This window comes from Malus domestica, chromosome 05, assembly GCF_042453785.1.
Source record: "Malus domestica chromosome 05, GDT2T_hap1".
Taxonomy (NCBI): Eukaryota; Viridiplantae; Streptophyta; class Magnoliopsida; order Rosales; family Rosaceae; genus Malus; species Malus domestica.
This window is the reverse complement of record NC_091665.1, coordinates 38,399,392-38,411,018: the sequence shown is the minus strand read 5'-3', so window position 1 is coordinate 38,411,018 and position 11,627 is coordinate 38,399,392. Positions and strand designations below refer to the sequence as shown.

Here is an 11,627-nt window from a genome sequence, read left to right as displayed (position 1 = left end):
TTGTGTGACAGGTACTTAGAAAAATTTCTCGTGGTTCATCCCAATATTTACTTTATTTGAGTTTATCCTTGCATGTTTCCAAACTGTCATGCGTGCATTGTTCTCTAAAGTGTATGCTTGGAAGATTCATTCAGCTTATTCACCATTTTGTGCCTAAATTCTCAACTGTTATTGGTGTCACACCTGCTTACAAATTAGTATTTGGGTGATGGTTAACATTTTTAATAGGAGAAATTAGGTTCACATCCTTCTTTTTGTTACTCTATTGATTAAAATCTTATTCATTTTCAATTTTTGATCAAGGTCATTGGGTATTAATAACATTATTAATTATTTGAATAATAAAATATTTTTATTTTTAAATATATTCCTTTAGTGTTAAAAATGTTACAATTAGTATATTTATATTTATGGCTAAATTTTTTATCATATATTTTTATTTTTAGTTTGTGCCTATTTTTAATTTGTACAAAAATTTTTTCATTTTTAATTTGTACCCTATATTAGTTTCTTTTTGTGCCCATATTTTTAAAAATTTTATTTGTGTTTGTACCTATGTGTATACCGTCACGTGACATTGTATATTTAATCAATGATAGAAAAATTACATATGGTATATTTATGTTTTATGCCTAAACTTTGTATTATATATTTATATTTTTAGGTTGTACCCACTTTTAATTTGCAACATTTTTTTTAAATTTGTAGTATTTTCTTTTTAGTTTTATTTTGTACCCGTGTATTAATTTATTTTAGCGCCTATATTTTTTAAAAAGTCATTTGTACTCATAATTTTTTAATCTTTTATATGTACCCTAATTTATTTATAATGTACCCATTCTTCTTTATTAATGTACCACTTTGTTATATGTGAAATGTACCAATTTTTTTAACACTATGGATACATTCTTTTGCCATTTATTATTTATACATAGTTTTTATCTATTTATTCAATCAAAATGTTTGAATTTTTTTTATTATAACTGTTTATAATAGTATTATAATGAGGGATTTTAAATTTATAGGATTATAAATCTCATAAAATATCAAACAATTAATGTCAAAACTATAAAAATATAAATATTAATTGTAATATAATGAGGTGTACAAAGTCAAGGTACTTTGATCAAACTTTGAATACCATTAAGGTTTTAGTCAAAGAATGTTAAAGATTAAGGACCGCATCTAAAGTATCCATTTTTAATATTTTTTAATCTTATCTGCATTTGATTTATTATTTAGTTTTTCCCTTTTGTTTATCTGTCTTTGTTTTACTGCCAGCATTGAGCCTTACTTATCGATTTCTAATTTTCTACATACAATGGATAATTTTGGCAGAGAAAGAGCAGAAAACGAGCCAGAAAAGCCAAGAAAGCTCCACCTGCAGAAAAAACCGCCAAAGTTTCTACTGTGATAAATAACAAGGAGGTAAGGGAATTAGCTGATGGATATACTTCGTTTAAGTATTATTCCTCCAGCATGATGCAACTTATATCTTATCCAACAATTATTTACATGGCATTCTTTTTTCTTGCAGAGGCTGAGTTCAAAAATCGACTTTGATGCTTTGAAGAAATTAAATGAAAAGCTTGTAAGTATCTTTTTACTGGCTCGTCACCTATGATGCACGGATACTTCTGTTTGGTCCCGTATCCCGTATCCGATACTTGATCGGATACGATACTTGCCCGATACTCTCGGATACTCGTCCGACACGTATCCTGGTTGATGGACACGAATTTGACATAATGGATATGCGTATCCTACATTCAGGATACACGTATCCTGCTTTTAAAATACATTTACACTTTCAAAAAAAGGTAATGAGGAGGAGAAAATTAATAGGAGACATCTATAATTGAAAGTTGCTAAATACAAAGAGCTTCCCTCTAATTAAAACCATGAATACGATTCTCACACTTCTTCTACTGTATAAAGAGGATTAGATTTTGAACTTTCCTTCTCTAACAACTCAAAATGTACTTGAATTTGAATGATGAATTATGTTTTAAAATGTATATTTTTGTTGCTATATAGATTTTTATTTGCCGTATCCATAGCGTATCGTATCTTAATTTTTAGAGATTTTCCGTATCGCCGTGTCGTGTCGTATCGTATCGCCGTATCCGTATCCGTATCCATGCTTCATAGCTCGTCACTCAATTGAGGCAACAAAAGCCCCAAAGCCAAACCCGCCGACAAGGAGTTGTCGACATCACACACAGCCAACCAATTCTTCAGCTTCCCCTGCTTTAAGTAGACCTTCACCATTTTCTTCCACTTAACATCAGCATCTTGCTCGAGCTCGGGATACATGACATAGCTTAATATGTCATGCGGAAGCAGCGCGGCATCTCCAGGATCAATCTCATTTGCTGCAGCTAGTTGCTTTCGCTTGTACTCCGCTCTATAACCCCACCGGTTGGCAGGTTCCCAGCCCTCTGGCGTCATATTTTTGTTGGAGCAATATTAGAAAATATGAAAAATAGGAATATAATTCCAATGATAATAATCATAAAGAAATTCATAACATCAATTATATATGAGATTAATATAAACAACTAGAGTGAAAGTTAGAATAACTGACAAACTTGGAGATTGAGGCTTACATAAATGCAATGTTCTAAAGATAGAATTTCGTCCCTACTATTGTGCTTGTAGTTCGGTAGGCGTCAATCTTCCAAGATTCAACAATCTATAATTCGAAGTCAAAGCACTTCAATCTTCGGACTCTGGCGAACTTTATATATTCCGTACTCTCAAGACACGACTCGGAATTTGAGACACGAAGCATGAGAGAAAAAAATTGGGGAAACCCTATTTCTCAAGAGTAAAAATTAACTCTAATTTTCTATATATAATACCAATGATTTCATGGGTTTATATAGAATCCAACTTCTACTTATTAAAGAGATGTAACTTTTCATCTATAAATAGACATCACTTATCAAGGGAATATCAGTTAAACAACATAACATTTCTAAGAAATTGGTTAACACTATTTTTCATTCAATTATTAAAATTATATATTACAATATTTCATATTATAATATATAATTTCCAACAAGTTTTTCTCAAGGGCGACAAAACCTCCTTCCTCAGTCGGTCAATATAACAAACACTACCATCCCCTTCTCGGCGGCATGATTCTGGCGGGAAAACCTTCCTTGCAATGTTTTTGAACATCATATGATGATCAGCGGTGGTAGGCAAAGAGGTAGCCGCTTGGGTAATCTCCAAGTAGTAATCATCATGATGGTCATGGTCATGATCCTTGTGATGATGAAATTTTTCAATATCAGACTTGAGGCACTGGGCGAAAATATCTGAAACACAGTCGTGCAAGAAGCGGCAATCAGCGTCGCGCTCTTATCTCTGAGTCGCCTTGTTGGCTGTGTGGATCCCCTTCCTCCGAGGGATGGGCAATGGTTATGCGAACGGATAACCGCGGTTAATTTACCCATAACCGTTTATGCTCATATCCGCATAACCGTTTACCCGTTGGGTAATTGCCTAAACTGTTATACCCATACCCATAACCGCATACCCATTTAACCGTAACCGTTTAATACCCGTTTACCCATTTATCATTTTTAACCCGTTTATCTTTTTTTTTTACCATTACCCTTTTTCTACCCGTCTACATGTTTTTTAACAACTTGAAAATTAAAAAAAAAATTGTCATAATTTTTTTTTGACAATTAAACACCGTTATAGGTAGATTCATCATACATTTCCATATTTTAATTTTTAAGTCCTTATACAATTCCAATAATTGAAATAATAGTTTACGGACGATATTTTTAACTGTTACCAATGAAGGTAAATATAATATTTGCTAAGTATTATTGGGTTACAAAAATTGTTTAAAAGACATTTCTGTCAATTTCACGGTTATCCGCAAAGAATTTAAATTAATTTGGCCAATTCCTTGATGATGAGAATCATCATTCCTGTAGTAGTGTTATTGAGAGAAGGACCGATGAATTCCTTGCTAATTTATTGGGTGCTAAGTATTATTGGATCGAGAACATGGTTTGTGTTAGTTTTACATATATAAAATAAATGGGTAAATGGTTACCCGTTTATAACCGTGGTTAATACCCATAACCGCCCATTTAAATTTGGCGGGTAAACGGTTTTACCCATAACCGTTTATTTATCTAAACGGTTACCCATAACCGTAACCGTTTAATTGAAATGGACGGATAACCGCGGTTATCCATAACCAATAAGTATTTGCCCATCCTTCCTCCTCAACAACAATTCGCTTGCCTTTGACTTGGCGTCCTTTTCCTTTACCTTCACCATTCCGTTTGAATCCGGCTCCTCCCTCGTCCTCCCAGTAAATTTCAAGTGAGCTTCGCCCCGTAGAACCTGCGAGAGAATGCAGGGAAGGTCTAGGATATGTCCAAAGGAGCGGAAATTGGCACGAGATTGTAGGCAAGGGTTAGGTTTCCTCAATATATTCATATTATTTTTTTTTTGTCGAACAATATATTCATATGATTAGGTTTCCTCATAAAATATATATATATGATTAGGATTTTCGATTATATGCACCAATTCTTACACCGTCGATTTCTTCAGACTTTTGACCAAATAAAAAAAACAACGATCCTAATCATCTATTGTCTAGCAAATATTATGCACCGAAACATAATAAAATTTTCTACAAAATGTAATCTACCTATCATTTATAAAAATAATTCAAATTTTTTTTTTTATCTTCCATACATTTATAAATTCATATATATGCTAATATATATATATATATATATGTATATAGTACGTACTTATATCATGTTTACTAAATTCATATATATGCTAATATATATATATATATATGTATATAGTACGTACTTATATCATGTTTACTCATTTTTAAGCTTGTTAGAGAGGTGGAAACTAGGCTTGGGCACCAGGAATTTCCTACTTGGGCTCCAGCTCCAACGCGAGAAATCCTCTAAACAGAAGGGGCATTTATTAAGATTTACTTGATTTGGAGAAATTCAATTCAAATACCTATACTTACTTTCTCTTTTTTGGTGAAAAATACTTAAATTTACTTTGATTTAGCATACCTAAATTTTCCTTGACTTGATAGAGACGGATTAAAACTTGGATGTACAAAAAAAGGCACATTGCGGTGATCTACTGACCTCAAAGGACTAGCATCATACAATTACAAGTCGTAGGTCCAATAGTTAGACGTGATGAGGCCAACTAGCTTAGTTTTATGTTTTGACTAGTTATTTTCGGTTTAAGTTGAGCTAGTCTTGCATGTATGTCTCTTGGATACAACTAGGTTTTTCCTCAATCAGTGTATTCTCGCACGTATCTTCATATACGTAACGTTATCTTATCTATCTACCTATCTACGCGTGCAGGTTACTCAAGTATTTAGATACTTTTTAAAATGAAAAAGGCTATAAAAAAGAATAAAAACGATATTTTTACAGTAAACTATAAAAAGAACTAAAATACTCTTGAAAGAAAGTATGAGGTTTGAATTCGGGATGTAGTGAAATGAAAGAAAGACCCTATATACTAGGGCAATCCACCACTTGGGAAGAGATTAAAATTGTATATGGTAAATTGAAATATTCATTTTCATAGTTCCTTACAGACAAGTACAAAATGTCCTTCACACCAAACATTATGCACATATTGAATATGGAAGTGAAAAAAATAGCCTAAATTTGTGTCCTCTATAGAATTGTGGCAACCATTTGTTGTTTGTGTACCAAACCCTTTATGACTAAACATAATTACAAAAATCATGTTGTAAGTATATACCTTTGCAAACTAAAGTTCGAAACGAAATGACGACTGAAAATATTATATTAATTCAAAGGATCCTTCATTTTAACAATTTTTTTCATAAATTACAAGTTGTTCACAAACTGGACATTTTAAAGTTAAATTTTGATTTCTTTCTTAAACGAGCCCACCTCCCAATTCCTCAACTTTGTCCATTGACTCGTTATCTTTTGATTACGAGATAATTTAATGCCATCCACATTATCAAATATCTTGTCGTTGAGAAAAATTCAAAAAGTTATTTTTAGAATTGACAAGAATAACACGTAAGATTATATATGTAAACGGTGTGAACCATGTATGCTAATGTTGAATTATAATCTTGGTTTGGTCAAGAGAAGTGGTCCAGCCCAAAGCGAATGCATATTGAAAGTTGTAAAATTGTGTGGACATTAGGCAAAGCCTAAGTCGATGTGCATTAACTCGTAAGACTATATATGTAATGGTGTGAATCATTCATGCTAATGTTGAATTATAATCCTGGTTTGGTCAAGAAAAATCATCCAGCCCAAAGCAAATGCATGTTGAAAGTTGTAAAATTGTGCGGACATTAGGCAAAGCCTAAGTAGATAAAATTGTTAATTGTTGAAAGAAAGAAATCAGTGGAAATCAAACCAACATCAAAAGAATAATGTTAGCAAGACTAAATTTGTAGGTATGTTTTAGAAATTAAAGGACATAGAAATTTATGATTGGTTTATTACTTAAGCATTGATAAAAATGCTTATTCGTATTGATGACACATCATTTAATTTATAAATTATTCCTCTAAATTTAATTTCTTTAACATTACTCACGTCAAAATACATAAACAAACTTTTCGCCCTTATAGAAAAGCGTCGTTTGCATTTTAAGAATAAACAAATTGCTAGTTTGGAGAATAGACAGACTGACATCGACGACCAATTATGCCCAGTGTTCTAAAACGCGGTCTAGGCGGCCACCTAGGCTCTAGGCGGCGGTGCTCCACCACAATTAACTAGAAATCGTTCACTAAATCGGCAAGGACATTAAGCGATGTAAGACAGCCGCCTGGGTGGGCTAGGCGGGCTCGACGGACATTGTGCGGTCTGGGCAGCCTGGAAAAGAAACTTCAGTCGCAAGACTCACAACCTTCTTGTCTTCCCGAGTCTCGCCGTCTACCTCTCTGTTTGCTAGAAGAGAAGTCAAATATTTGTGGTGGTGCAAGTTGGATATGAGACTCAAAGTTATGTAATTTACATGGAAACGTCTCATTGTAAGCTTCCTTCAACTGTTAAAATTTCGATTTTTCACTTCGGGTTTCATTTGGGAAGATGCCAGTTTTTGTTTTTATTTTTTTATATTTAATTTCTGAATTTATTTTTGTAGGTATGGAGAAGGAGGAAGAGAGGATTCAAATTCAATGGTGGCATGTGCAAGACAATCACATCGTCTTGGATTCATCGCTTTGCGGTCTCCACTTCCAAAAAAGACATCTTTGGTTTTCAATTCAATGGTAGTTAACGGGTGAAACGGGTTAAAACAGGTGATTCATTAGTTTAATGAGTTGGATTCGGGTGACCTGTTAAGCTTAACGGGTTGGGTTCGGATGACCCGTTATGTTAGATTAAATATAGAAATATGGAGAATAATCCGAATAATGACTTTGAGGTACGACTTGAATCGTTTCCTTAAAGTGTTATTTGCCCCCACTCGAATGAGTTTGCTAAAGGGTTCTTGGCAAATCACTTCCAGGATACAACAAAGTATGAAATATTCGATTAGCAAAACCGAATTATATTCCCTTAGAAATAACTAGAAAGAAATTGTATGAATGTGATGATGAGAGAAAAGAGAACAAAGAAATTATGTAGATAACTAATTTCTGAATTAATGAATCTCTTCTACTAATATTACCAATATATATAGAGAGAATTGCACCTTTAGACATATCCTTTGGTTTTGGGTGTATCCTCTCATCATGAGATACAACTGAACATTGCAGCAATGTTTGTCTGATGCAAAAATGCATTCGGTTACACCACACCTTTTCGCCAAAACACAGAAAGGTGCAGCGTTTATTAACAAAGGGTGTGATTGTTGGGTCAATGACCCAATCCCATCATCTGTCAAACATTGCTGGTGCACTGCACCAATATATATATATATATATATATATATATATATAAAATATAATAATAATAATTTATATCTTTATTATTGAAATCTCTAACAATCCTTCCCAATTTCAATAATATATAATAAATGATATTACAATAATTCTCTCTTTATAATTATCACAAGCATACCGATATAATCATGCATACAATAAAGGTGTCTTTCGAATTAAACCTTTAATTAGTGTAAGTGATTCAAAGTTATAACGAATGCGATGGTGACCTAAGTTTAAACCACCTATTCTTATGTTAAAACCGGAATCACCACACACATGACTATGTCTTATTTCCTTAAAGAAATTTCTGAACCAATTAAGCACTATTATGGCCTTGTGCTTCATCCTGGTTTCATAAACATTTACAAGAGAAAACCCAACTCTTGGTAGAAGTGGCACCACTTCTTATGTTCATATAGGTGAGGTTCCTTCCCATGTCCCTGCTACTATAGACATAACTACAAATAACCTCATTAAAAGATAAAACTCATCCTCCTAAACGTAGCAGTCTTGCACTGATCATCCTGGAATGAGCTATATAATAATTTTCAGTGCTTTCACAACCACTTAACAATAACTTGTTATTACCCATTAAACTTTTAAACTAGTGATGTTCTAGACAAAGTCGGGTTACCATTATTGGTGGCTAATTTTCAGTAAAGGGTTTTAGCCCCATTCCACTAGATGTACTAACTACCAAAGCTCTTGAAAGTGTTTTTGTTAACGGATCCGCCAAGTTATTACTTGATTTAACATAAACAATATTAATAACTCCATCAGTTATTAATTGCTTGACATATTCATGTCTCAAGCTAATATGTCTAGACTTTCCATTGTATACCTTATTGTATGCTCTAGACAAAGTAGCTTCACTATCACAGTATAAATAAATGGATGGCATTGGTTGTGGCCACAACTCTATTTCCAATAACAAATTTCTAATCAATTCCGTTTCTTTACCTGATGCTGCTAATGCTATAAATTCAGATTCCATAGTTGAATGTGCTATACATGTTTGCTTCTTCGAAGCCCAAGAAATTGCTCCTCCGGCAATTGTAAAATTCCACCATATTTGCGCTATTGGTCTTATTGGCATATTCCTCACTTGCTTTTCTGTGTCTACAATCACGAATGTAATGACCTTTCTTTCCACAATGGTAACATACACCATTTGCATTCTTTTGATTGTTGTTGGAATTGGTCTTCTTAAACTTCCCTTTGTCAATTTTGACTTTGAAGTTCTTTTTATATTTGTTTCCTTCGACAATGTGAACTTTAGAGAAATCTTGATTTGCAAAATTCTTATCACGATTTCGAGTTTCCTCTTCAATTTGAATACCCTTTTGCAAATTCTCTAAACTAATATCTTCCACCATGTGTAGAAGTTTCTTTCTATAGTTATTCCATGTTTGGGGTAATTTTGCCATAATAGCCCCAACTATCATAGGATCCGGAATAACTATTTTAAGTTCATGAAGCTTTGAGACCAAGACCAATAATTCATGAACTTGGTCTAGGATGAGTTTGTTATCAAACTGTTGACCCTAGAAACTACCAAACCTACGTGGCGCGCATGCCGAGTAATCTATAAGCTAACTACGTCCTTCAGTGATTGCGGGGTGTGCCAACTCGTCGGCCGAGCTCGGCCGAGGAGTAAATTTATTGATGTTGCGTTGGGTGCGCGGCTGACTTCTGCGTCTTGCGATTGCGGCCTAGAAAGGAACGCGTCTCAGCCTCTTGGGCTCTCGAACCTGAAGACAAGGTTACTATTTTTACGAAGTTCAATATCAAATTCGGCTTTCAACGTGCCGAATGTAATCACTTGTAACACCTCACTTCGCCGAGAAGGCTGATGAGATGACCTCGACCAATAAGGATTCAGAAATCCTTCTCGACCGAGACTTGGATAGGTAATCAGTCGTTCTCGCCGCAGTGCTGTTGATGCCAACGGAAGATACTGCGAGACCGACTGATTCTACGGTGACAGAGCTATCTATGCCGACTTAAGATATCACCGGTTGCTTCCACAGTGCTGTTGATGCCAACGGAAGATGTGTCAGCGAAAAAGGAAAAAGAAAAATCACAAGTTGTGAGAATTTGCGCAGGGAAATTTTGTATTGATTTGCAGGGATCTCCTCAACGTTGCACATCCTCATGTATTTATAGCGTTGGATATCTGCTTGGCACTGCCTGATGGCGCCTGCAGAGTCCAACTATAACTCAAACTAATCTGCGGCATTGGCTTCATGCCTATCTTCAAAAGGTTGACTTTTCAAATCTTTAAAAAAACCTAAGCCATCACCCATCCAAAAAAAGCCTATCCGTCTGACAACTCATCAAACAACCTAACCTACTTAGGTTTTATTTTTATTTTTTATTCACCAATATCCAAAAACTCTTATTTTTCTTTTAGGTGATTATCAAATCCCACGTTGATGCAATTAGATTCTTGGCAAGATTCATGCATGCAAACCAACCCTCTGCCATTCCTTATCTCATCCGTAAGATGACGCCCATCATGACCATTTACCAGCCATGCCACGCGATAAGTCCTAACTCATACTGTGATGTTCTACTCCAAGATAAATATAAAAATAATTATTATGATAAAAATCATAATATTATCTTTTAATAATAACAACATTATCTTTACTTTTCCATCCAACGGTTGGGAGCTATGCTCACTCAACGGCCTCGATTGCACAAGCCGATGGTGTAAATTTGAGCCCAAACATTGTCCCCCAGTTTCCTTGAGCTTCAGCTCGTAAGCCGAATGGTTAAGGAAATTAATTGCTCGTAGCCAACAAAATTTTGTCGTATTGCTGAAACAAATTTTGTTTCTCGGCATTAAAATCACCTATGTTCTTCTGCCAATGTCATGACCTCCCTCTGCCAGTGTCGTGAACTACTCTAACTCTCGACTGCCGGGGTCGAGAAAACACTAGTATCGGTCAAAAATACTGGGGTCGAGAATAAATGGGGCCGAGACCGAGAAGAACTGAGGTCGATAAAAACTGCTACTGGAGCTCGGCCTGCCTATATATATATAAACCTGATTGCTTGATGTGATCTGTCAGCTGTGGAGTTGGCATATATATATATATACATATATATCTTTCCTTCTTGGTAATAGCACCCCGAAGCAAGCTGCCATGCATCTCCATCACATCTTTTCTTTTCTTTCTCTCTTTGTCAACCACTTTTGCCGAAAATATCTTCCATCATCAGGTTTAGGGTTTAGGCTTAAAGCCTGTCTTCAGTTTGAACCTTTCAAAGCCCCACTTATATATATAAATATCACAATTCGGCCAAAAGCATTCATTCGGCCAAAAGGTAGTTTTTTTTTTTTTTTTGATGTGATATATATATGCACGCAGCTTTTTCAAATGGTCGAGGCTGAGACCGAAGCCAAGACTCGGCCGACCCCTTTTTTTAAAGTAGGTACTCCTCGGCCAACTAATCTATATATATTTGAACTGCCTTTCTCGGCCAACCTTTCTTATACGCCTCGGCCAACTGATACATACATACTTGGATTGCTGCACTGTTGTTGCCCCCCTTATTTCTTATGCATCGGCTTAAGTAGCCAGATGATTAAGAAAATATTTTTTATTTTTATTTTTCTAAATGGAAATAAAAGTGGCCGAACCATATTCAGGAGGAGGCCAAC

The 11,627-nt window shown here is 34.8% G+C and overlaps 1 protein-coding gene across 2 annotated transcripts in view; it reads left to right on the top strand.

Moving 5' to 3' along the window:
- The window catches only part of LOC103450662 (uncharacterized), a 64,143-nt gene that overhangs the window by 31,418 nt on the left and 21,098 nt on the right, over positions 1–11,627 (top strand). For both annotated transcript variants that reach the window (XM_070821398.1, XM_070821397.1), the window contains exon 3: positions 1,339–1,428. In XM_070821398.1, coding sequence (XP_070677499.1) covers positions 1,339–1,428 — 90 coding nt within the window. The remainder of the gene's footprint in view (positions 1–1,338; positions 1,429–11,627) is intronic.